Here is a 27,737-nt window from a genome sequence, read left to right as displayed (position 1 = left end):
CCAGGGTCCTTCCCCCCCCCCCCCCAAGAAGGAAAGCTTGGTTAGTTGAAAAGTTTAACATAGCAAAAAGATACCTGGATTGTGATGAGCAAGATGTCCAATGCAACTGGCTCTTCCGGGGTTGAAAGGGATTTCCTCTGGCTTTGTAGTTTGGATATCTGCATCCACTTGCCATTAAAAAAGGAATAGAGAGTCTCCACTTCTCTTATTGTAACTATGATGATATTGCCATGCCGGTCCTTGATTGGTTCATAGTAGACTCGGCCCAAGTTGTGTGTACCAAGCAGATTCTTCATGCGGCAGGTGGGAGAGAGGGGAAATGAAATACATCAGAAAGCATCATTATTGGCTTATTTTCACAAATACTGGTATATATACACCGTCGATGATCTGGGGACCTGAGTGGTACTGCTACCAGAACAGCTGGCCAATGCAAGAGGAAAAGACAGCATAACAGCTGGGCCTTTAAAATATCCACAACATCAGCTTTACACCTTCCCCACTTTTGCAAGATGGTAAATTCCAAACATGAGCAGCTGGCTCCTGCTGAGTCTGCAGATGTGCTGCAATGGCAGACTCACTGTGCCTGGTATCTCGGTTTTCGAACGTCTCGGAAGTCGAACATTTTGGTTTTTGAACGCTGAAAACCCGGAAGTAACTGCTTTTGTTTTAGAACACTTTTTGGAAGTCGAATGTGCTTCTGTATTGAGTCTTCTGTAAGTAAATGCTTCCGGGAGTAAATGAATCGGTTTTCAAACATTTCGGAATGGTCTTCCAGAATGTATTACGTTTGAAAACCAAGCTACCACTGTGTATCTTGTCCAGTAATTATGTAACCACAGTTCAAATACAGTCCTACCTTGATACTCAAATGGCTTGGTTCCCGATCACCGCAAACCCGGAAGTGAGTGTTCCGGTTTGTGAATGTTCTTTGGAAGCTGAACGTCCGACGCGGTTTCTGCGGTTTCCGATTGAGTGCAGGAAGTTCCTGCAGCCAATCAGAAGCCGCACCTTGGTTGTCGAACGTTTTCGGAAGTCAAACGGACTTCTGGAACAGATTCCGTTTGACAACCAAGGTATGGCTGTATACCTATATCAATCTATACATACATACACACATATATAGGTCAGAAGACATTGTAAAGACGAAGGGTGACATATGTGCCATGAGCCTATAGCAAGTATGGCCGTTGGTCCATCTAGACCAGCATTTCCTGGTAGCAACAGCATTCCAGGATTTACGATACTCCCTTCTGCTGGGGTTTGAGCATGGATCTGTCTGCACACTGAACATGTGCTCTGCCGCTGAGCTGTGAACCCCTCCTATGCCACTGAGCCGAAAGTGAGGCAAACGTTCCATTCTGCTGCATTGTTGCCAGTTAATTGACAAACACGAATGGAAAAGAGAGAGAGAGAGAACAAGAAAAGGAGTCTGGCATAGGCCGTAAATCACATCGCACCGAAACCAATGGCAAAGCTCCCATTGAGCTTTAATGGAAATGGACCACATCCATTGCCTTAGATCTCTTCTCACAGATGGTAATGGGAGTTTTCACACTTACTTCAAAGGAAGGAGAATTAATCCAATATGGAGATCCGTTTGAAACTCTCTCCATGTATCCCTCAGTGCAGCTAAGGAAAAGTTATGCCAGGACGGCTGGGTAGAATGTGTATGAATATTTGACAGCAGGGGTGGGGGAGCTGTGGCCCTCCAGATGTTGCTCCCACCAGCCTCGGCCAGCATGGCCAATGGTCAAGGAGGATGGGAGTTGCACTTCAGCAACATCTGGAGGATCACAAAGGTTTAGATCTGTGGTTTATAGGGTTGGTTCACATGTTAGACTCTGTAATAAGGCAGCACATGTTCGGAATCCTCTCTTGACCGTAGGCCAACATACAGAGAGACACTATTGGGATACTCTCCTTTCGTCATCAGTAACGTATCTAGGTTTCTATCTTCTTAAGCAGAAAGGGCATCAAAAATACAGCAAAGTCTGAAAGGTGCCGTTTGCTGGAGTTGTTTAGGGCTACAGAATGTGTCGATTTCTCTGGAATATATTTCTATAAAAAGCACAGTGTGTTCGAGAAAACAGCTTCGGCCATGAATATGAAAGCATTCTGGCAGAATGAATGAAAGCTGAAGGGGGGGCGGGGAGAGAGACTTTAAAAAGGAAATGAAATAATATCGGCCTAAGGGCAAAATGAATGGGAGATGTACATGGGTTCTATGGCTGCGCAGCTGCCACTCGTTTAATACTGTTGTCATTGTTGTTTTACATTAATATGCTGAAACTAAAACATTCAAAAGTTGTACATAGTCAACTGCTAAGATGAATAATTTCGAAGGAGCCACAGTTAGCCTAAAAGTTGTCCAGTTTCCCATATTTTAGTCAACTGTTCTTTTAGCCGGTGGATATATATTTTTTATTTCCTTCTGATACTTGGCAGCAAACATTCTTGCAGCAGTTACCATGTGTGAGATCAGTTCTCTGTCTTTATAAGACAATGGACCACTGCATTCTAACAGGACTTCTGCAGCAGAACTTCCTGCAAGATTGTGATTCTGGCCAGGTCAACATCTTGGAGGAATCTGGCGGGCCTTTCTAGATGTGTACAGGCTAATCACCACTGGAAACAGAATGCTAAACTAGGCAGGCAATTGCTGGGGTTCGTATCCATCAATAAAGTACCTCCTTATAAGGCATGTTGACTCCGTAGCAATCAGCTCCTGAAGAGATGCCCAGATGTCTCAAAAAGAAAAAAAGAAAAATCCCTAGCATTTAAAATATGCTCCTTGCTTTGGAAGTTCTCAAAAGATCTACAGTCAGCGAGTCAGGGGTGGGAGCTGTTTAAAAGGAAAAAGCTGAATTGACAATGTGGCACATTGTACATGTATGAAAGCAGAGCGCCTGGACATTAACCTTAATGACATTCTCATCTGAGAGATAAAGCCACCCTGGGCTGACTTTATCTGCACTTAGCAGACACTATTTACTTCTGAACAGCATTATTAAAATTGTTTATAACCAGAGCACTCCAGAACTGCCCGACACAGTGACTGCCATTTAGAAATGGCTTTAAGTAGCTATTTTAGCTGTAGGCATTGCCCTCTAATGCACACAGTAGGCGTTCTGTATCCTTACGGGCCCTCTTCTCTTCGGCTGCCCGTAAAAAGTTGCTCAGAGGGTCGGAGAGACTTATTTTATTTATCATAAAGAGGTCGTATGAACACGATTAGTGCTCTATTTCTTTTGCCACAGGGGCAACAGACTACAACTCAGGGCCTCTTATTCAGGCTGGCTGTGCAGCTGGGCACAATTTGCGCATGCGGGTGAGGGAGCATGGGATTTTTAAAGCCGAATTCTCCACGGCATTCATTTCTCACACAGCGAATGGCGCATTAGGTAGAAAATATTGAGCTCTGCAAGCCAACGTGTGGGTTGGGATGCTTGTGTAAGCATAAACCTGTAAGCATCTGAGATCGACGGGAAACTAGACCCTCCTATGAGACATGGTGAATTCTCCTTCTCTGCAAAACAAGGGGTGGGGATTGGATCTGGCCAGCTGGCCAAATCTGACATGTGGATAGGGCCAGGGGCTTAGAGCGGGGAGTGCTAGGGGGACCGTGGCCCCAGGCGTACAACTTTTGAGTGGGTGCGAAGCAAGTGCCCTCACTGCAAGCACCCCCAGCATGTTCCTCTCCACCCACCAAGGGCCATGTTGGCCAGTGGCCCCCCCCCTCTATGTGGGCAGACAGCTTTGCTCCAGTGGGGGGGGAGTCACTCCGGTCGCGTCGGCAGTGAGGGCTGGGCTGGGCTGGAGCCCTCCCTCCCAGTGTGTGTGCACCTGCCCTGGGCACCGAAAACCTCTGCTACGCCACATGGTAGGTAGGGCTATTGGGAATCTGTGTACGTGCAGCTACGCACACAGAGTCCGTTAAAGTTTGGCAGACAGCCAAAAGGTCATGTGAAGGAGTAAATCTGCCTTTCTGATAACAGAGGCATGGAGACAGCTCCCTGATTGGTCAAGCTCTCTCAAGGGAGTGGTAATTAATGGCCTACTAACTGGAATGTGTTAGTTCAGAGGTTCAGAGTTCTGTGTGTCAGCCTCCTCATTGAGGGGACCTAGCCCCCTGGCAGCAGATCTTGAGGTGGCTGAAGACACCTCCACCTCTAGGAGTTGGCGCGCCTGTCCCTGTTGAATTCTACAAAAGCAAAACATTGACAGTAAGTACTGGGTGTAAGTTGGAAAGCAGGTTGGGGATTGGGGTGGTTGAAGGCTGACTGAGGCTGGTGGGGCAGCGCCCCATTCGCCCCAATGGCTCAGCCTCTCCACTTGTTTCTGCATGAACATGGCGTCACTAGGAACGGGAGGGGCGAGTCACACAATCTGACAGCTCATTTGGAGGATGACCTTCCAAGGACAAGATGAAAGGACAGCCAGGAGGCCTCAGGCGTCACACAATTACCTAGGGGTGCGTGTGTCTATCTATCTCTGTGTATGAATGTGTGCAGGTCCTGCCAGATCCATTCAGCCCACAGACCACCAGCTGACCACCATTCACTGGTGTAGCGTGGGTTGCCAGTGCCCGGGGCTGCACAGAGGTGGTGGGTGGGCGGGAGGGCAACAGACGGAGTACGCATGCGCATCCAACTGCCTAACAGCCTCTGCATCAACCAGGAGATTGCAGCCGCAGAGATAAGAAAAAAGAGAGAGAGATGTTCCATTGTCTGGAAAGGTCACTTCCTGGTTCACATTTTCAACGGAGCCCAGCAATGGGCTGTATTGAGGCAGCGCCAGGTGTTGAAATTTTGCACCCCTAACAATTTTGCACCCGGGACAACTGCCTCTGTGGCCCCTCCCACACTATGCCACTGCCACCATTCACTTACATTAAGCATGTAACCTGGGCTATTTATTTGCTGTGTCACATTTAATTTCTCCCCCGCCTCTCTCTTTCTTTCTTTCTTTCTTTCTTTCTTTCTTTCTTTCTTTCTTTCTTTCTTTCTTTCTTTCTTTCTTTCTTTCTTTCTTTCTTTCTTTCTTTCTTTCTTTCTTTCTGTTATTGACGGCCTGCAAGCTCCGGCTGGCATGTCGGACTCTGCGGCTTGCTTCGCAGCAGAAGATAATTCTCCCCCAGAGGACAGGAAGTGCTGAAGCAAGTGACAGCTGGCAGCTTCCTGCCCTCCGAAGCCATAAGCCTGTGGAAACCTGCGACCGAAAAATACACCGGTGCCACTGACCTGTAACTGGGCTGTTGCAGAGAGCATTTTCTGCCTGGCTTGGAGGGCGGTGGATGAGGACACGGAGACAGACATGTTTTGTCTCAGCCACCTGATATCATCCCACATACAAGAAAGCTGCAAAATTTGGGGTGGGTGGTTGTGGGGGAAGAGAGAAAGAGAGGATTTATTTTCCCCCCAAAAAAAGTAAGCTGCTGTTCATTTTGTAGTTCTGTGGGTGGCACTGTTAATAAATGATCAGAATGACGTTGTCTCTCGCCAACGTGAACAGCACACATCTCTCCCAGTCCATCTGTGAACCCATCCCATTAAAATATAGGTCACTGGGTGTTGTCAGTGGGGCACAGAAGTGACAAGAGGAGAGGGTCCCATTTGCATCTGGTACTTCTTAACCCTTCACAAATGTCTAGCCAGCTGTTTGAGACTCTTTCTTCCCCCCTTTTACCATGAAGCTGTAGCTAATACCAGCCCCATGTCTATTTCCCTTTGGGATTTTAAGCAATAAAATACTGTCAAAGGACATCTGTGCCATTATGGCCCAAAGACTTAGCCAAATGGGGGCGAGGCTCCCTCAGTCAAATCCCAGACGCATCAAAACTGCTTTACAGGGGCAATGAATGAATGAATGAATGAATGAATGAATGGTCTTCTAGGAATAGTTTGAAAGTATGGGGGTCCATAACCAGAACACTATGGATTGATTTATATCCCACCTGTCCTTCAAGGAGCTCTAGGTGATGCACACAGCTCCCCTCCCTCACCAATATATCCTCACAACAACTCTGTGAGGTAGGATGAGCATTGGTGATTGGATCCTTGGTGTCTAGCTCTCTGACTACCACTCAGGGGCCCTAACTATAATTACATCTTGCCTATGGTGTAGGCCCCCTTCAGTGCCTCATTCCTTGTTTTGTAGTACCTTTATTTAGGTAAAGGTAAAGGGTTGCGCTGTGGTCTAAACCACTGAGCCTCTTGGGCTTGCCGATCAGAAGGTCAGCGGTTCGAATCCCCGTGACGGAGTGAGCTCCCGTTGCTCTGTCCCAGCTTCTGCCAACCTAGCAGGTTGAAAGCATACCAGTGCAAGTAGATAAATAGGTACTGCTGTGGCGGGAAGGTAAGCAGCATTTCTGTGCGCTCTGGCTTCCATCACGGTGTTCCGTTGCACCACAAGCGGTTTAGTCATGCTGGCCACATGACCCAGAAAGCTGTCTGTGGACATACGCTGTCTTCCTGGGCTTGAAAGCGAGATGATTGCCACAACCCCATAGTCGCCTTTGACTGGACTTAACAGTCGAGGGGTCCTTTACCTTTTTACCTTTTATTTATTGGCACTGAGGATATGTTGTCTTTTGTATAGTAACAAATGTTACAATCCCTAGAAATGACAGCTTTGAAACGTCCTATGTTACATCTCAAAGAACTACTTTAACCCCACAAAATTGTAACTGGGGTTATAGAATCATAGAGTTGAAAAGGACCTCAAGGGTCATCTAGTCCAACCCCCTGCAATGAGGGAATCTCAGCTAAAGCATCCATAACAGTTGGCCGTCCAACCTTTGCTTAAAAACCTCCAAGGAAGGAGAGTCCACAACCTCCTGAGGGAGTGCGTTCCACTGTTGAACAGCTCTTACTGTCAGAAATTTTCCCTATATGTTTAGTTGGAATCTCCTTTCTTGCAGCTTGAAGTCATTGGGTTGTTATTGTTTTATTTAATACTAAATTTATTTGAGGCAGAGCGTTAATACAGTCATACCTCGGGTTACAGACGCTTCAGGTTGCGGTTTTTTGGGTTGCGGACCGCCAAATCCCGGAGGTACTGGAACGGGTTACTTCTGGGCTTCGGCGGTCGCGCATGCGCAGAAGCACTAAATCGTGCTTTGCTCATGCACAGAAGCGCCAAATCACAACCCGCGCATGTGCAGACGCACAGACACGAGTTGCGAATGCTGCAGGTTGCGAACATGCATCCTGCACATTGCTCACCCAAGCCAGAGATTTATCTATTGGTTTAGGGATGGGAGGCCTTCTAGTTTTGAACATCTACTTTGGTCCCAAGCACTACACCAAAATTACAAGCAGTGGCGGAGCTTCATGCTCTGGCACTGGGGGGCAGAGAGCAGGTGGGGGCATGGCAGTCCTCCTGGGGGCGTGACGTGTGTCCGGGGGGCGTGGCGCATGTTCTGGGGGTGTGGTGTGCTGCCTGCGGGGGCCTGACACCCAGCGCGGGTGCAGACATGATGGCACCCCACCAGGATCATGCTGTCAGGGGCGGTGTGCTCCCTCCGCACCCTTCTTCCTCCACCAGTGATTACAAGTCTTGTGACTTCTCTCCTCCATTAATCCCTTTCTTCCAGCCGAGTTTTTTCAAGCATTCTGCCTCCAAGGGAGGGTGCAATGGCTTTTTATTTAGCCTGTAGAAAACTGTCTTACCATGCCTGGCTCTTCTCTACAGTCTCAATTCCACCTACAGTTCCCTACAGTATATACGTATGACTTGGCTCACAACAACATATTCTCACACAACACAGGAATGCACGTGGTGAGAAGGGGTCCTGGCTGTCGGTGAAAAGGAAGTAGATTATATGCATCGCTCCAAACAAGACACCGCCGCCCCCTTGCACTGACCCAGTCAGTTGAGTTTGATCAAGAGGAGATGGCAGGTTATGTTTAATGTACCTTTGTGAACCAGAGGAAATCTTGCATAATGGAACTGGCGTGAGAATCATCGATTTCCACAATCGGGATCTGATCTTCGTTGGTGACCAACATATTGTCTTTGTAATAAAATATCACAGCTAAATAGAGCCCTCTGAGTGGGGAAAAATGAGAAAAGAAGGTGATTCGAAGGCTGTTCTGGGAAGGCCAGAGAATTTCAGAGCTAGAGAGAGCTATTTCGTTTGCCTAATCCTGGCCTCGCAAATGACTGAAGCAACAGATTTCACTTCGTCGTTCCCAGAAATGAGAATTTCCCAGAAACATCCCAAAACTAAATTCCAGCAAATACTGCAAAATAGCTTCAAATATGTTGGAGTTGATACTGCCTTCCCTGTATAAGCAAAACAACTCACAATGTCAGTTTTTATAGCAATTCTGTTTAGACAAGTGGTACGGCAGGATTTTTACTTTTCTGCCTTCGGAAATCAAGCATTATGTGTGTGTGTGTGTGTGTGTGCGCGCGCGTGTGTGTGTGCGTGTTATAAGTCAGTGGCTTTCATTGAGGGAGTAGTCATTTGTTTAGTCATTGATTAAAAGTACATTTATTTTGTTACTCATTCAAATCAAATTAGATTTTGTTAGACTCACTTTTTCCCTCCTAAAAAGTAAGGGGAAATGTGTGTGCGTCTTATGGAGCGAATGCAGGCTGCGCAGCTATCCCAGGAGCCAGAACAGCAAGAGGGATTGCTGCTTTCACTGCGCAGTGATCCGTCTTACTGTTCTGGCTTCTGAGATTCAGAATATTTTTTTTCTTGTTTTCCTCCTCTAAAAACTAGGTGCGTCTTGTGGTCTGGTGCGTCTTATAGAGCGAAAAATACGGGTACATTGTTTTAATATTTCCCCTCTTTCTAACTTTCAACTTTTCATTGCCCTTTCCACTGTGGCAGTAGACTTCTCTTGTCCATAATTTTACTGCTCCAGAATGCCCTGGGTATCGTGTTGTCCCAGGACGTCCTGGGGGGAATGGCATGCCATCCAACATTTCTCTGATGAAAATAGGGACAGCCTATTCAACAATAAAGGGACGCGGGTGGTGCTGTGGGTTAAACCACAGAACCTAGGACTTGCCGATCAGAAGGTCGGCGGTTCAAATCCCCGCGACGGGGTGAGCTCCCGTTGCTTGGTCCCTGCTCCTGCCCACCTAGCAGTTCAAAAGCACGTCAAAGTGCAAGTAGATAAATAGGTACTGCTCTGGCGGGAAGGTAAACGGCGTTTCCGTGCGCTGCTCTGGTTCGCCAGAAGCGGCTTAGTCATGCTGGCCACATGACCCAGAAGCTGTATGCCAGCTCCCTTGGCCAATAAAGCTAGATGAGCGCCGCAACCCCAGAGTCAGCCACAACTGAACCCAATTGTCAGGGGCCCCTTTACCATTTACCTTTATTCAATAATAATAATAATAATAATAATAATAATAATAATAATAATACTCCCCCCCACTTGACTGGGTTGCCCCAGCCACTCTGGGCAGCATCCAACATATTTTAAAACATAATTAAACATTAAAAAAAATAGGGACTTCCTACCATACCCTCCAACATTTCTCTGATGAATATATGGATGTCCTAATGAAAAGCGGGATATTCCAGGATCACGTCAGAAAGTGGGACTGTTCCTGGAAAATAGGGACACTTGGAGGGTCTCAGATGATTGTTTGTGGGGAGGCAAGCTCAATGCTATTCTTCTTGAAAAATTGGCGATGGAACTCACAATGAACTTGTTCTCTTACAGTTGCAATGGTGCCCATCTGAGTGGTGCTGGAACTGAGTTCTGTTAAGTTCTGGCTGGGAAAACAAGCCCTGGAAAGCTGTCTTTAAGGGGAACTTGTCTATTTTTCTCACCCCTAATAAGCTTCCAAAGGTCCCCCAGAATGCAGTGTGAAAAGAGTTAATCACAGGACCTCTTGATTTATAGCAATATGATTCAGTGCTACGACCACCCGAATCAATGGGGTTATTTTGGATGTGCGCTAGTGCAACAGAGCATCATTTTGTTCAGCGTATCTGTAGCACTGTTTACATAAAATTCATTCCTTTTAAATATTTACGTTTGTAATTAGCTACATACATTAATCAGTGGATTTAGTGAATTGAAGAACCTCCGGGGAGCTTTTTGGAAAGAACCAGCCTCTTATCAAAATACAAAGAGGGGGGGGACGAAAAAAACCAAGCACTCTTGGTGATGAAAGAAGACAGAATCCAGCCCTGTGCATAACTTTCATTCACAGAGACCAAAGCTTCCAGAGGCAGGCAGGTTATACTGGGACAGGGGAGGACAGCCAAAAATATTAGGAATCTCAGATATGGGTTTGATCAGGAAGAAAGCATTCAAATGGCTTTCTGCTGTCATTTGTAAAGCAAAGCAAGCCCAGGAAGTGATCCATTTTCATCAAAGGGAAACATCAGTGCCACCCCCAGATATTGAAAGGGCTGCTATCACATAAAAGACTATGGAACAAATTTGTTTTCCATCGCTCCAGAGAGTAAGACCCAAAGGGCAGCAAAAGGTTTTGCGTTAAACATCGGAAAGGATGTCCTAACAATCTGAGCTGTTCAGCAGTGGGACAGTTTGTCTCTCATCCTTTGTTTTACCACCCAGAAGAAAATCCCAGACCCTCCAAGTGTCCCTGTTGTCCAGGGACAGTCTTGGATTTACAGAAGCTGTCCTGGTTTCTGATTTGATCCTGGAATGTCCTGCATTTCTTTAGGATGTCCCTATTTTCATTGGAGGGACGCGGTTGGCACTGTGGTCTAAACCACAGAGCCTAGGGCTTAACGATCAGAAGGTTGGCAGTTCGAATCCCTGTGACAGGGTGAGCTCCCGTTGCTCGGTCCCTGCTCCTGCCAACCTAGCAGTTCGAAAGCACGTCAAAGTGCAAGTAGATAAATAGGCACTGCTCAGGTGGGAAGGTAAATGGCGTTTCCGTGCGCTGCTCTGGTTCGCCGGAAGCGGCTTAGTTATCCAGTTACATGACTTGGCAGCTCTCTGTGGCCAAATGTCGGTTCCCTCGTCCTATAGAACTAGATGAGCGCCGCAACCCCAGAGTCATTCACGACTGGACCTAATGGTCAGGGGTACCTTTACCTTTATTTTCATTAGAGAAATGTTGGACGGTATGGAATTATGTGATCCCCAAGCCAAGGAGGTAACTAACTATACAACCTTTACAAGACATCTGAAGGCAGTCCTGTATAGGGAAGTTTTTTAAAAATGTTTAATGCTTTATTATGTTTTCATATATGTTGGAAGCTGCCCAGTGTGGCTGTGGCCACCCAGTCAGACGGGCGGTGTATAAATAATAAAATTATGATGGTGATGGAATAGGATATCCCTATTTTCATCGGAGAAATATTGGAGGGTATACAATCCTGTTGACTTCAATAGGGCTTACTCCCAGGGAAGTATGCCCAGTTTTGCAGCCTTCTGCGCTAGACATTGAAAGCAATATCCTACAAAAATGGCATGATTCCCTCAACTCTTGGAAACAGCAGATTATTAAAGGTGATTACAGTTGTTCAGACTGCTATGCCCTGCGCCCCCCCCAACTTAAAACTCCCAGTTTCCTGGGAAGAGGGTTTGGTCTCTAAACAGCTCTGAGAATTGTAGCTCTGAGGGGAAATAGGGGTTTCCTAGCAACACTCAACATCCTTATAAAACTACAGCCCCCAGAATTCTTTGGGGGAAGCCATGACTGCGGTCCAAATTAGACTTTTAATTTACCGAATCCCGTAAGATCTGAAGGCCATGCCTTGACCCTTCTCAGAGGACGTCTGCTCCTCAGTGAGTTTCTTTGCTTCACCAATGTCATCTGGTGAAGCCTTTTTCTACGTGACTATTGCCCTGGCACTCAATATTTTTCTTTCTCAGTGCTGAGCACTTTCTGAAATCAGGCCTAGGCTTACGTAAGAGAGAAGCTCTTGGGAGCTCTGGCTACATAGTTCAGATTCTGGCACACCAGACAAACCTTTTCAAAGTCTTCACAAACTTGTTTGAAGAATGGAAGAGGTGCTTCAGGCTTCTTGAGACAGATTGCTTGCGACCTGCGTTCTGCAATTTAGAACTATCTGGAGACGCGAATGAAAATAAACAAACGAATAACAGAAAAGAAAGAGAGAGGTGTGATTTTGAGTTTTACAGAAATATTAGGCAGCACATTTATTTATTTTTTTGAGACCACAGACCCTCCAAGTGTCCCTATTTTCCAGGGACAGTCCTGGATTTACAGAAGCCTTCTGATTTGTTCCCAGAATGTCCCACTTTTCCTTAGAATGTCCCTATTTCCATCGGAGAAATGTGGTGTGGTAGGAAGTTCCTATTTTCACCTGAGGGTATGGAGTTATGTGACCCCCAAGTAGGGTTGCCACCTTTGTTCTGGCAAAATACAGGATAGGGTGGGGTGGGGCAGTTGGGGAACGATTTCCCCCCCCCACCTTGTGCTGAAGTGACTTCAAAGCAATCCATTGCAGCTTAACAGGGTGGCCCCTCTGGAATTTGTCACACACACACACACACACACACACAGACACGAATTTGTAAATCTGTCTGCTTGGCTACCGAGAGCTTAAATACATGACATTTTACACATGCATTTGGAGAGGACCCCTAACATGGCACAGAGAGAGAGAGAGAGAGAGAGAGAGAGAGAGAGAAACCACCTGAAATACAGGACAAAGCTGTTTCAATACAGGAAGTAGCATTTTACATTGAAATACAGGACAATCCTGTGTTATATAGGACAGGTGGCAACCTAAGAAGAAGAAGAAGAAGAAGAGTTTGGATTTGATATCCCGCTTTATCACTACCCAAAGGAGTCTCAAAGCGGCTAACATTCTCCTTTCCCTTCCTCCCCCACAACAAATACTCTGTGAGGTGAGTGGGGCTGAGAGACTGCAAAGAAGTGTGACTGGCCCAAGGTCACCCAGCAGCTGCATGTGGAGGAGCGGAGATGCGAACCCGGTTCACCAGATTACGAGTCTACTGCTCTTAACCACTACACCAACCCTACCCCCGAACCATGGAGATAAGTAGCTATACAACCTTTCAAAGACATTGAAGCAGTGAGGGAAATACTTGCTCTGGCACCTGGAGCGGCGTACGTCCAGGGGCATGGCTGGCACACGCCTCAGGGGGCGTAGCACGCCACCCACAGAGAGCATGGCATGCGTCAGAGGTGTGTGCATCAAGTGGTGTGTGCCCCGGGGCATGCGCGAAGAGCGATGAGTGTCCCGGGGGTGCGTGGCGAGCACCAAGTGTCCCATGGGCAGAGGCGGGGCGGCCACAATGTCACCCCACCGGGATAGCACCCAGGGCGAACCACCCCCCGCCCCCTTCATCTGCCAGTGGATTGAAGGCAGCCCTGTATAGGCAAGATTTTTTAAAATGTTCAGTGTGGCTGGGGCAATCCAGTCGGATAGGTGGGGTATAAATAATAAATAATAAAATGGTTGTTATTGAACAGGATATCCCCAAAAGCTACTGTGGGTGTCTTCCAACATACAGTGGTACCTTGAGTTACAGACGCTTCAGGTTACAGACTCTGCTAACCCAGAAATAGTACCTTGGGTTAAGAACTTTGCCCTTAGGATGAGAACAGAAATTGCATGGCAGCAGCAGGAGGCCCCATTAGCTAAAGTGGTACCTCAGGTTAAGAACAGTTTCAGGTTAAGAACGGACCTCCGGAACAAATTAAGTTCTTAACCCGAAGTACGACTATATATAAAAACATAATAAAACAGTAAACAGTAAAACTTCCCTGCACAGGGCTGCCTTCAGTTGTCTTCTAAAGGATGTATAGTTACTTATCTCCTTGGCCCAGGCAGGAGATAGCTCAGTTGGTTACAGCTGATAATGCCTAGGTTTCCGGTTTCTAGGTTTGATTCCTATAAGGGGCTGCTGCATTTTCCTGCATTGCAGGGGGTTGGACTAGATGATTCTCAGGGTCCCATCTACTATTTTATGAAGCGGATGTAGCTAGGAAGGCTTGGGGGTCTCATACCTCCATACTGTCCAACATTTCTTTGCTGAAAATAGGGGTGTCCTAAGGAAAACTGTACCTTCCAGGATCAAATGTCTTCTGGAAATCTGGGGACTGTCCCTAGAAAATAGGGACACTTATTGGGTCTGGAAAAGGCACCCCCCCATTTAAAAAACTTATTTCATGCCGTGCTCCGAAACTGCACTTTGAGTGATAGAATATAGGGCAACCAAATTCCAGTAGCAATCACTCTCCATTAATGCCAATGTAAAGGACACACAGGAGCATCATGTACCCTGGCAGATCTCACTATTCAATTTGTCTGCTCTGGAAAGGAACAATAACTAGATAGCAGCTACTGAATCCTTTTCCTGTGGCAGATTGATTATTCCGCTTTCCAAAGCCCCATTGTTTTGATTGGCAAGATCAAAGGTTGCACGAGGAGGATCCAGATTAAATTTGAAAATGTTGTCAGGCTTACCTTTCTTTGCTGAAGAAGATGGGTGGGGGGTAACCCTGACATCTATTTTTTTGTGAATTCTCAAAAGAGATTTCTCCTAAACTTGTCACATGGAAGGAGGCATCCGACTGCCTCTCCTTAACAATTCTGAACACATAGGTCCAAAACCATATGTGCATTCAGCAATTTTTTAATTAAAAGAATATGAATACATTTGCACCCTAATTTGCACATTGGAAAAGGAGATAGAAATGAGGCATAAATTTAGCATCATTATCCTAATGCAAATATAAAGAACATTCAGATGCTGATAAATAATTCCCTTCCTGGAATAGCTTGGCCACCAAAATGTTTTGGTGACAGAGGTTAATTTTTTTTGGGGGGGGGGGGAGTTATAACAGTAGGGCTGCCATACGTCTGGGTTTTCCTCGACACATCCGGGATTTGTCGGTTGGAAATAAGTGTTTGGACGGAATTTCCGAAAATCACGAAAATGTTTGGGATGTATGGCAATTCATTGTGGGATGTGATCCATGAGAGGTAGTCAAATACAACATTCCTTGTTTTCCTAGAGTGGCCATGCAAGGGGGTGTTTGGTTCAGCCAGTCGAAACTTCCTGTTCCTCCTGGGATTATCCCCCCATATGGGGTAGATCCACATGTACATATTTGTAACTAAGTCTGCCTTCAGGGATCCAACTGTGAACTGATGTAAGGAAACTTCTTTTATTGACTTTGAATAAGATTGTGGTGTCTTTATTCTTTTAAGAGGGATTCAAGGGAACTTACTAGGAACGTACAATTCAATCTGAGACAGACTGTATAATTGTATAATAGTGAGAGGCTTACACGAGCCTGCAACCAGCTATCTGCTGTGCATGTAAAAAGGGGAATGTAAACTCTGCTAAGTAAAGGAACTTGCTAGCGCAAGTTAGGAAGGATATTAGAATCATAGAGTTGGAAGAGACCACAAGGGCCATCGAGTCCAACCCCCTGCCAAGCATCACATATTAATTCATCATATATCCTCTCCTCCCACCCTGAACATTCCCACATCCACGTCAGAAGTGCTTTTTTTTGGTGAATTTCCTTAAAAATATCTCAGAAACTTAAAACCAGAATCCTTTCTCCTAGGTATCATGTCAGATGAAAAGAAAGAACGGTCAGACCAATATTTATGTATGCAACTACGGCGGCAAGGTTATTGATTGCCCAAAATCGGGAAAGCAGCAGCGTCCCAACTAAAACAGACTGGTTATCTAAAATGATGGAATACTTCCATATTGCCAAACGAACAGGGAGGATAAGAGGAGATATGGCACAAAAAGTGAATAAGGAGTGGGCTATCTTTAAGGAATACATCAAAATTTATGTGGAAAAAGTAGAATTTCTGACAGATATTGAGTGAACCCAGAAAATGATTAGAGTGAAAGGAGCGAAAGTCAAGATAGAAGAAGAGATTAAAGAAATAATGAAATGCGTTTAAGCTAGTTGGAAAAATAAAGTAACAAGAATAGCTGGAAGTCAAGACACTTGGTAGGTGTCCGTGTGGGGTAGGTGTGTAGGTATGTATAGGCAGGTATTATATAGAGTACTGTAGGTATGTTTTATGTTATGAAAATAAGGTAGTGTGTTGTGTATGTGTATTGTGCAAATGTACATGTATGTGTTTTATCTGTTAATAAAATTAAAATAAATAAAATAAAATAAAAATATCTCAAAAACTTCATTTTGTGTGCGTGGAGATTCTGGATTTTCACTTTTTGAAATATGGCAACTCTACGTAGCAGTTGCCTTGGTAAGTAAAGGTAAAGGGACCCCTGACCATTAGGTCCAGTCATGACCAACTCTGGGGTTGCGGCGCTCATCTCGCGTTATTGGCCGAGGGAGCCGGCGTACAGCTTCCGGGTCATGTGGCCAGCATGACTAAGCCGCTTCTGGTGAACCAGAGCAGCACACGGAAATGCCGTTTACCTTCCCGCCGGAGCGGTACCTATTTATCAACTTGCACTTTGGTGTGCTTTCAAAGGGCTAGGTTGGCAGGACCAGGGACCGAGCAATGGGAGCTCACTCTGTCGCAGGGATTCGAACCGCTGACCTAGGCTCGGTGGTTTAACCCACAGCGCCACCCGCGTCCCTATAGTTGCCTTGGTAGGATCATTCATACTTACTCTTAGCTTGGAAGCAAATGAGTTTTAAGTATGTTATTTGCCTGCAACCTCAGATAAGTTAGGAGCATGCCTGTATGAGGGAGTCCTATCTTTCTGAAGAGAACGCAACTTAATACATCAAGAAATATCAAGTAATCATACTACTAAAATAAACAGGGTGGATTTAAAGTGGGGAAAGCAACCCGTTTCGCTAGTCAAATGGTTTGGCTCCACTCCACCAGCGTTTTAACGGCCACTGCGAAATGATCTGCATACAAAAACTGTGGCAATTATTTCCACCCCGTTGATTGCTTTTGTTTTTACAATCTTGTATAAACAGGGACAAGAAATACCGACGTGGGATTATATGGCCACATATATGTAATAATAATAATTTGGGAGTCACGGGGAGGAGGCGTTTGAATGGCCTGCCATTTAATTAGGTAATAAATAACGTGGCATGGTACTAATTGCATGGCAGCAAAACGATATGCAGATGCAAAGCTGCATCAATAAATGATAAGGCCACAGAAGCAGAAAAAAACCTTTGTGCAAAGGCTGAAGTGAGCAGCGCAGCGCAAAGATTAGGCAAAGACTGGGCCATCGAGTAGCCTTTGCAAACCAGGGCATTCGGAGGGCACCCGGTTAGTGAAAGCTGAGCTCATTTTCGCTCCCCTCCAAAGAAACACTCAAAAACCTGTTCTGTGCTAAGCAGCTCAAGAAGATGGTTTGCAGGTGGTCCATATAATTTGGCTTTGTCGTCTCACTGCGTTAAAACCAACAATATAAATGATCTAGGGAAGTGAGAGGGAAGGGAATCCTGGGAAGATGTCTGGAAGATAAATCGGAGGTTTGGCAAAATAGGTCTGGCGTCATTCATAGAGGGCAAATTTTAAAGAGCAAACTTGATAGCAGCAGTGGAAGAGGCTGTAGGGATGGAAAGAGAAGCAAGCCAGCAAAGATGAGACGGCCTACATGATCCTTTAAACCAGGCATAGGCAAACTCAGCCCTCCAGATGTTTTGGGACTACAATCCCATCATCCCTGACCACTGGTCCCGTTAGCTAGGGATGATGGGAGTTGTAGTCCCAAAACATCTGGAGGGCCGACTTTGCCTATGCCTGCTTTAAACACTAGGACAGGGTTTCCCAAACCTAGATCTCCAACTGGTTCTGGACTACAATTCCCATCATCCCTGACCACTAGTCCTGCTAGCTAGGGATCATGGGAGTTGCAGTCCAAAAACAGCTGGAGGACCCACGTTTGGGAAACCTTGCACTGGGGCAAGCTTCGTCTGCAAACCTTGACCCAAGTCTGCTGGTCTGAGACATGTTTCCATTGTAATAATAATAATAATTAATAATAATAATAATTCTATTATTTATACCCCACCCATCTGGCTGGGTTGTCCCAGCCACTCTGGGTGGCTTCCAGCACATATAAAAGCATAATAAAACATCAAACATTAAAAACTTTTTGATACAGGGCTGCCTTCAAACGTCTTTTGAAAGATATGTAGTTCTCATTAGGATTATGTAGTTTTCATGAGGATTTTAGGGGGGAAATGCATATTTCTGCAGAAATGCGAAGAACTGATTTTAATACTGGAAAAATGAGAAATTTGGAGAACCAAAATTACCAGATTCTTTCATCTCTAATGTGGACAGGGCCTAAGAAAGAAGTGTGTCCCTAATTTAAGTCAAAATAGATAGATAGATAAATGATAGATAGATGAGAGAGAGAGAGAGAGATGTGTCCCAGGGTTCAAAATCTGAGAAACAGACATGTTTCCAGCATTCCAGTACTGTGGTACCTCGGTTTAAGAACAGTCCTGTTTAAGAACAATTCGGTTTACAAACTCTGCAAAACCAGAAGTAGTGTCCTGGTTTGCGAACTATACCTTGGTTTAAGAACGGAATCCGAACAGTGGAAGGGCACTGGCGGAAGGAGGCCTCCTTAGGGAAAACACGCCTCAGATTAAGAACGGTTTTGGGTTTAAGAACGGACTTCCAGAATGGATTAAGTTCGTAAACCGAGGTACCACTGTACAGTGGTACCTCGGGTTAAGTACTTAATTCGTTCCGGAGGTCCGTACTTAAACTGAAACTGTTCTTAACCTAAAGTACCACTTTAGCTAATGGGGCCTCCTGCTGCTGCCACACCGCCGGAGCACGATTTCTGTTCTCATCCTGAAGCAAAGTTCTTAACCTGAAGCACTATTTCTGGGTTAGTGGAGTCTGTAACCTGAAGCGTCTGTAACCTGAAGCATATGTAACCCGAGGTACCACTGTATTCCAACGTTCTCTGTAACAACATTTCGACACATAAGAATGTCGATAATCTGCACAGGAGCAGCTGTGCAATATTGCCCACCGACTTCCTATTGCAACTGCAACATGAAAGTCTTTGCTCTGCGCTGGTTTCTGTTCAGGACACCAGCATTCATATAACTTAGCATGCAGCAGCACAGCTAAAAGCCAGCCCACATGTTGATGAAGGCTTGTGGGCTGTCATGCCCAGAGAGGGTAATAAGAATAGGCCCCTAGATGTGGGCTAGCTCTGCCTCCGTTCCAACCTTGCCTTGAAACAGCCTGCCGTCCAAAGCCAACCCCTCTGCCCTTTGCCAAATGAGGTAAGGGCTGGTTCCGCAGCTCCCATATCAAATTACTATTCAAACATTTTTAAGGATTAGCTTCGGACTTAGTCCATCAGTATGTTGCTGGACAAGTGCCACCGAAAAAAACCAAAACAAAAAAACAAAGGGTAAGCATTACAATGAAAAGTTTTGATTTCTCCCCTTCCTACCCTAGATCATCGCAACGATACGTTGAACTACAAAGAGTTGATTTGAAATGTATGATTGGAGAAGGACGAAAGCTGGGCTGGGCTGGGCGGAGGAAAAAACTTCTTCAACCTTAGGCCCATACAATGCCAAGCAATCTGTAGTTGTAGTAACCTGGTTACGCTACTTATGAAGACAAATGGGTGACCTTGTTGCTTGTAATCATCCATGTTTTCCCCCACCGGAGATTAAACTTTGGAAACCAAAGCTCTTTCTCTCTCTCCCAAGGATAACGGCAAATTACAAAGTGAATTCTAAAGCCACAGCAGATCTGTTTGCAGAGCCTCTAAAATGCAGCCGGGATGCCAGAGTTGTCAAAGGTTTTCCTGGCGATGTTTCTGTGAGGTTGTTTACATCGTTGTCTCCTAGGGTCAACTTGATATAAGTTCTGTTCAGAGGCCCTATGTGCTTAAAGCAGCCTCTCTTCTTCAGAGGTGACCCACAGAACACAGGAGAATTGTGCGGACTGCGTGATGAAGACACTTGACAGGGCTGCTGCTCTCTCCCCTCTCGCGCAGGTGCAATTGTGCAAAGGAGATGCCCAAACAGAGATGATACATTGTTGATGGCATCTGTCTGTCTCGAGAGAGAATGGAGTGCGCATCTGGGTGTGAAGCCAAGCCCAGATGACAAGATCACCTTCTCAGCCTTGCTGGAGTGGTCCAAAGGAAAACAGAACGATACATTTGGCACAAGCTTGGCTGCAGGTCTTGGCTGCAAGGTGCAATCCAACTGTCTTTACCAGCTGCACTGGCTCCAGGTGGAGTCCAGGGTCAGGTTTAAGGTGCTGGTTTTGACCATTAAAGCCCTATGTGGCCTAGGACCCTCATACCTACAAGAATGCTTCTCCTGGTATCCCCTGCGGAGGACCTTAAGGTTCATAAATAACAACATTTTGGAGGTCCCGAGCCTCAAGGAGGTTAGATTGGTTTCAACTAGGGTCAGGGCCTTTTCAGTACCGGCCCCGACTTGGTGGAACACTCTGTCACAAGAGACTAGGGCCCTGGAATGGTATACAAAAGATGAACAGGTTAAATCCATAATGATACACTGGGCGAGGGACTTGGGGGCACAATATTCAACTTTTAGATTGGGAAAGGTTATAGAAAACTGATTTGAAATTCTCAGCATGTTGTCCATAGTAACAAACACTATGGACAATATGGATAGGTACAAAATATGGATTATGAAATAATATGCAGTTGAAAATGTTGACAATAAGACCCATGGAGGGGATCTTATAACTCTATGCTTGTAAAATCAAATAAAAATCATTTTCAAAAGAAGGAAAAGAAAGTAGCTTGCTGCACAGTGATAAAATTTATGTACGCTGCTCCGCCAGATTTCCTCTCTGGCCCCGCCCACCATGATATATGGTCTTGGGTCAGTGTTTCAAAATCCAATGTTGTCTTCAGGCTGAAAAAGCTTTTCACTCCTGTCGAGGTTACACCAGAGAGGTGGTGCGAATTGCTCACCCAACCACCGTCGTAACGCATTTCAGAATGTCAAATCGCACATATGCTTACTACAGCGAGTTCGCACATCACCGTGGCAGGCGCCACAAAAGTATAACAAAGAGCAGCGAGGAAAAAGAATGGTTTTCAATAGGACGCATTATAAAACAGATTGCTTTACGGGGACCCTAATTAGAAGGTGGCGAGGAGGGAAGGGGGAAAAGAAGCATTTATTTCCATGCAACATTCCTTTCCTTTTTCAAAAGGGCATTTTCACATTGAGCGTATGTTGCCATAGTTACAGCAAAGGAACACGCAGACCTTTGCTAGTCTGCATTGTTGCATATTTGCACACATAAGAATCGAGGGCTCCTTGTGCAGAATCTGCCAAGGCGAGACAGTAAAGAGGGGAAGACAATCAGAACTCATTACAGATTTCTCCTATTAATAAAGCGGGGGGTGGGGTTTGAAGTTCCTTTGTCACAAAGCCATAATTTCAAGAAAAACATTATATATATATTTTTTTGGGGGGGGAGGTAATTAAAAATATTTAATCGCATTTCAACAGCTCACAAAGAACATGGGCTTTTGGAACGTATCTCAAGCTGCTGCCCTGGTTTTCAAAGGCACATTGTCTCCCGTGAATGAAGAACAGAGAACTTGCTGGGCTTTAAACTGTCTCTACATCTAAGGGAACGAGGGAGACAGTTTCATTTAAAATGCAGCAATTTTGCTTTTCCCCCGCACTCATTAGGGTGCCTCTTTTTCATTACAAGTTGGAATTGCTTCCTAGAGAATTTATAGCACCTGTTTTGCTGGCAGCAGCCACACTGCTTTCGTTCAGTCCAAAAGTTGTAGCAAACAATATTAAGAGTTAAAACCACGGCCAGCAGCAGTAATGGGTGGAGTCAGAAAATTACCATAAATTACCCATCATTAAGGGACGCGGGTGGCGCTGTGGGTTAAACCACGGAGCCTAGGACTTGCCGATCAGAAGGTCGGCGGTTCGAATCCCCGCGACGGGGTGAGCTCCCATTGCTCGGTCCCTGCTCCTGCTAACCTAGCAGTTCGAAAGCACATCAAAGTGCAAGTAGATAAATAGGTACCGCTCCGGCGGGAAGGTAAATGGCGTTTCCGTGCGCTGCTCTGGTTTGCCAACAGCGGCTTAGTCATGCCAGCCACATGACCCGGAAGCTGTCTGCGGACAAACGCCAGCTCCCTCGGCCAATAAAGCGAGAGTCGGTCACGACTGGACTTAATGGTCAGGGGTCCCTTTACCTTTACCTTACTCATCATTGAACCCTGCTGCCATTTTCCCTGCTGGTGGGTATCTATTATAGCACTTGCTGTGAGAGGCTGGCTGCGGACATGCAATGGTCAGGGAAAGCACTTTGTACATGCTCTGGGGCCACGCCTCTTTTTTCACATGCTGTAGGGGTGCGAAGGAACCATGGCCCGCCTCTTGCCCAAGGCTCCACAAAAACATGGCACTACCACAGCTAATTCTCCCCTGGTCCCCTCGCTGGCCCAAATAGGACTAATTTAGCCAGCTAGCCTTGGTGATCATCTAATGTTTATTGGATGGATTTCCCCCCTAAACTGATTTTTGAATTCTGAATTGATTGTGATTCAGTTTTATACTGTATTTTATGCTGTTTTTTGTTGCAATAATTAAGTGTTTTAAATTTGTTGTTAGCCACCCTGAGCCGGGTTTTCTGAAATAATAAAAATGTATTATTATTATTATTATTATTACCAGCCCCATTAAGGCCTGTTATCTGTCTTTGCCAGGAAGTCTTTAAACATATTAATTGGCGTTTGTGATCTGAAACAATTTACTGGGCAGGAGAGAGAGAGAAAAAAAATGAGAGAGAGGCTTTGGCGAAAGCTTCTCTTCAAATGTTTGCCGCGTTGCCAATTGGGAGAGGCAAGAAGAGCGAGATAGTCTGCTAAAGTGATTCCAGATGGGCCAATATTAATATCTTTCTCTTTCTTGATGAATGAGACAGTATGGCCCAGATAGGAAGCTGCTAAAATTACAGGCGCCACGGAGACTTCGCCTGGTGCCCTACCCCGCGGAGGATACTTTATCCTTACCTCGGCAACTGTAACTCGGACGAGATGCCCTAACCTGCTGCAGCAAACGTTCCAGAGCCTCGACCTGTCCCCTGTGCCTAGGCTCTCGGCCATCGTAGTCTTTCCAGTCTGTTGAGCGAAAGAAATAAGCAATGTGAAATGCGGCAGAGGAAAAGGAGCCACGCAGAACGTTTCTTTGCTCTCATCGTCTCCTGGCTCCGGACAAAATTGGCCAATAAGCCTGGTTTTTTTTAAGTTTGTCCTTGATCAGAACGCTGTGAAATTCCCTCCCAAATAGCTACTGCTTCTACTTTACTACCATTTTGGAGATTTGATTTGATTTTTTTCCAGAAAAAAACCCACACAGGGGCCCCTCCCCAAACTTAGCATTTAAATAGTGTTTCCCAAACTTGGGCCTCCAGCTGGTTTTTTTTTGGACTACAACTCCCATCATCCCTAATTATTAGGATTTAAATGCTAAGTATGGGGAGGGTCACCTTATGAAAATTGGAAATAGAATTACGGAAAGCTATTCTGATCCATTCCACTCTGTGGCAGACTTTTTCAGTGGCAGTTCTCTGTCTGAGGTATGCCCTCCATGGTCTCCATCATTATTGACTTTCAGGAGGAATTTGAGAACATCCCTGCTTACCCAGGGCTGAAGGCCACTGCTCCTGGCAACCCTGACATCACTGAACAAGAGAATGTTTTAATTACTTTTAGAATTTTACTTTAAAAATAATTTGTTGTGGATGTGTCTGTTGCTCTGGGCTCCTTCAGGAGGACGGGCAGGATATAAATTCAGTAAATAAATATATCTGGTTGTCAGGGACCATGTTGAGAAGGGCCGCACTGAGGAGGAATGGTAGGAGCCACCCCCTCCCCTAATCTGGATCCTGCATCTTCCCAGGAGCAGGAAGACAGTATAGACTTGGAACAGTGGTTTGCAGAGGGGCATAGTTCAGAAAGCAGAAACTGGGAAACACTGGATGGGGAACAGCTAGGAGAAGATACATTGGGAGAGAGAGGGTTAACAGATTCACAGTCATTGGACATCATTCCTCCACCGCCCTCCCCAAAGTCGAGAAGATCTCAGAAAGTCTCAGAACAGAAAGCACAGAAGGTACAAGCTCAGATTACAAGATTTAGGAGTGACGTAGATTAATAGGGATGGAGGGGGTGTTAGCCTTAGTTGGGAGCACCGCCATTTCTAGGGAGACATGTTCTTTTGTCTCTCACTTTGATTATTAAAGAATCTAAGACGTTCCTTTCGTTTGATCTTCTTATTTACTGCCATGGGTGAGTAAGCCAATTCCCCGAAGCCTGACACTGGTGCTAATTCCAATGGTAATTGTTGGAAACATACCAAATCAGGAAGGCAAGGCATATGGTCTCATTTCTGTTGTGTCCCAAGCTACTGCAGGAGATGCACATTATATCAGAAATGGTCTCCCAATGCAAAACCTCCCCAATTACGAGTTGTATTGAGTCGGACCATTGATCCATCTATCTGACTAATGGCAAAGCTCTCCAAGGCTTTAGGCAGGAGACATTCCCAACCTGGAGATGCTGGGGACTGAACCTTCAACTTTCTGCATGCAAGGTGGGTGCTGGACCACTGAGCTATGGCCCTTCCCCATTCATGCAATGAACCTCAGGTCCTGACATCAATAATAATAATAATAATAATAATAATAATAATAATAATAATAATAGTATTTGTACCTCGCCCATCAGACTGGGTTGCCCTAACCACTCCAGGTGGCTTCCAACATATACAGAAACATAATAAAACACCATTTAAAACTTCCATATGCAAGGCTGCCTTCAGATGTTGTCTAAAGGTTGTATAGTTACTTATCTCTTTGACATCTGAAGGGAGGGCATTCCATAGGCCACTGCTGAGAAGGTTCCCTGTAACCTCACTTCTCCCAGTGAGGGAACTGCCAGAAGGCCCTCAGAGCGAGATCTCAGTATCCGGGCTGAAATGATGGGGGTGGAAATGCTCCTTCAGGTATACTGGACTGAGGCCATTTAGAGCTTTAAAGGTCAGGACCAACACTTTGAATTGTGCTCGGAAACATACTGGGAGCCAATGTAGTTCTTTTAGGATCGGTGCTATATGGTTCCAGTGACCACTTCCAGTCATTAGGTCAGCTGCTGCAAACACATGGCACAGGAGTGGGACAGGACAAGCCCTCTTCAGGGATGAGGCCCAAACAGGCTATATGTCCGCTCCACTTCACTGTGAGGAGGAGTTGCGGTGGACCACGTGGCTACCCACTCTCCTCCGGGGGCGGGGAACAAAGTCCCGTGTTGCCTGGAGGATCCCGGCTATGTCAGCAACCAGCCAGCCAATCCTCTGGCTGGGGGTGTGTGCGCATGGCTGGGGCCCATTTAAACAGAGGTGCGAGCCAGAGAGCTTTCTCTCAGCTCGCTTCCTCAATCTCCGTCCCTCCCTTTTTTTGCAGGTATTCTTCATTGGCCTTGCTATGGACCTCAGTTGGTCGCTGTTGAGGGGCCTGGTAGGAATTTTTCCACTTGGCAAACTGGCATGAGCCATTTGGTTTTCGCCTACCTCGTAGCAATCGTCACAACTTTGTAAGGTTTTGCGGTTAGGCATTGTTTGACCTTGTGATGGGAGAGGGGAGGTGTGGCCATCACCTGCCCCTCCAAGCTTAAGGGTATTCCGTTAAAGGAATCCAGGGGTGTGGATCTTGTCCGAAGCCCAGGGAGGGGCTAGGACCATGACACAACTCTGTTGGGAACCCTGGGGGGAGCTTGAGTTGGTTTGCATCAACGGGGCTCCTCCTTCCGGTGGTTTGCCCTTACCGGACTCCCTGCGCAACGGGCAGGAGTCAGATATAGTCGGGTCCATTCAATGCCTAAGCCAATACCGCTCACATTCTGTAATCCATAAAGTTGTGGCCAAAATTTGCCCAATAACATTAACCTAATATCTGCGTTCTGATGTTTTATTCTTCAACAAGGGGGTGGTTGCAGGGTCTCAACACGCAAATCTCCCAACCGGTACAGAGGGTGTGGGGCTGTACACAACAGCCCTGCTTTGAGTAGGGTAGAGAGTGTCTGTGTGTTCAACCAGACATGCCTCAACTCTCCTGCAACCTCTGAAGAAAAGCTCTTTTATGCCACACTAAGCTTGGTATGCGGGTGGCGCTGTGGGTAAAATCTCAGAGCCTAGGACTTGCCGATCACATGGTCGGCGGTACGAATCCCCGCGGTGGGGTGAGCTCCCGTCTTTCAGTCCCAGCTCCTGCCCACCTAGCAGTTCGAAAGCACCCCTAAGTGCAAGTAGATAAATAGGTACCGCTTTATAGTGGGAAGGTAAACAGCGTTTCCGTGTGCTGCGCTGGTGCTGGCTCGCCAGAGCAGCTTCGTCACGCTGGCCACGTGACCCGGAGGTGTCTCTGGATAGCGCTGGCCCCCGGCCTCTTAAGTGATATGGGCGCACAACCCTAGAGCCGGACACGACTGGCCCGTATGGGCAGGGGTACCTTTACCTTTTAAGCTTGGTACCATATTATTGACAAGGCAGGTTCTTCTGCCAAATGTCTTCCACATTCTGGGGGAATCAGCTGGCAGCTCCTTATTGGGTACCGTGTGGCTACTATTTGAATTTTAACAACAGGCCAGCAAAAGTCCTTCATTCCCTGCTGACTCTCTCTCTCTAAGTTATTTCTTACTACCCTGCTGACTCTCTTGTCGGCAAGAAGGGAATAATAATTTTGGTCAATTTTAGGGCACTCATTTTGACCTCTCCCTCTCTCATGGGTGCTAAGTTTAGCTGCTATTTTCCACACCTCTTTTAACGGAAAAGAATAAAGTTAATAACCCGCCTCGGCTCTGCAAATAAAAGCATGCTGTCGGCATGTTTGCCTATTGACAGACTCTGCATAGCTGGCACCGAGTATGCAAATGCAATCAGCGCTACCCAATGGCTGACGTTTTGCGAACGGTCCATGCTGGGTTAGTTTACATTGCAAGCTCATGAACCAATATTTCATAAGAAGGGCATGGCATTCCAGGGAAATAAAGTTGCGTGCGAAGACCCCCCAAACCACCCCCAAAATAAATACCTAACAGACACAGAAATTTAGTTTAAGGTTTTTGGCAATAATTTTGGCCACAACTTTATTGATTACAGCCTGTGAGTGGTTGTTTAGGCATGGTTCCCGATTGCCTGAACCTGAACTGTAGCAGGAACAGGACTGACAACTGGGCACCACCAGAAGTCAGTAAGGGAAAGCATTCTGGGGGAGCACGAAGCTGGGTTCAGTCTCACAGCTCACCCCAGATACTCCCAGGGACTCTGGCATGGCCCTAGCCCCCTGACAGGGTTTGGAGAAAAGCAAAGTGAGCCCCTGGATTCCTTTAACGGAATTCCCTAGCAGCAGCAATGGGGGAGCAGGCGCAGCCAACCACTTCCCCTCCGCGAAACATCGAACCAATGCCTAACCACCAAAGTTACAAAGTTGTGACGATTTGCTACACGGTAGGCCAAAAATGAGAGGCACCAGCCAATCGGCCAAATGGCAAAATTCCTATCAGGCCCCTGCTCCAAAACAGACAACCCCTAGTTACAGATAGGTAGCCGTGTTGGTCTGCCATAGTCAAAACAAAAAAACAAAACAAAAAAATTCCTTCCAGTAGCACCTTAAAGACCAACTAAGTTAGTTCTTGGTATGAGCTTTCGTGTGCATGCACACTTCTTCAGATACAGATATCTGAAGAAGTGTGCATGCACACGAAAGCTCATACCAAGAACTAACTTAGTTGGTCTTTAAGACAACCCCTAGACAGGCATAA

The 27,737-nt window shown here is 46.0% G+C and overlaps 1 protein-coding gene and 1 long non-coding RNA gene across 3 annotated transcripts in view; one reads left to right on the top strand and one right to left on the bottom strand.

Moving 5' to 3' along the window:
• LOC309363074 overlaps positions 1-27,737 on the top strand; it is a 674,350-nt gene that overhangs the window by 42,734 nt on the left and 603,879 nt on the right. The window lies entirely within an intron of this gene.
• Positions 1-27,737, bottom strand: part of ANKFN1 (ankyrin repeat and fibronectin type III domain containing 1) — a 119,796-nt gene that overhangs the window by 46,920 nt on the left and 45,139 nt on the right. For both annotated transcript variants that reach the window (XM_081898534.1, XM_081898535.1), the window contains exons 7-11: positions 22,932-23,039; positions 11,920-12,019; positions 7,920-8,052; positions 5,244-5,360; positions 75-290 (exon numbers count right to left, since the gene is read on the bottom strand). In XM_081898534.1, the coding sequence (XP_081754660.1) occupies positions 75-290; positions 5,244-5,360; positions 7,920-8,052; positions 11,920-12,019; positions 22,932-23,039 (674 nt within the window). The remainder of the gene's footprint in view (positions 1-74; positions 291-5,243; positions 5,361-7,919; positions 8,053-11,919; positions 12,020-22,931; positions 23,040-27,737) is intronic.

The sequence above is a fragment of the Podarcis melisellensis genome, assembly GCF_964234715.1.
Source record: "Podarcis melisellensis genome assembly, chromosome: 2".
NCBI classification, from domain to species: Eukaryota; Metazoa; Chordata; class Lepidosauria; order Squamata; family Lacertidae; genus Podarcis; species Podarcis melisellensis.
The sequence above is the reverse complement of the archived record's forward strand: the minus strand, read 5'-3'. Positions and strand labels throughout refer to the sequence as shown.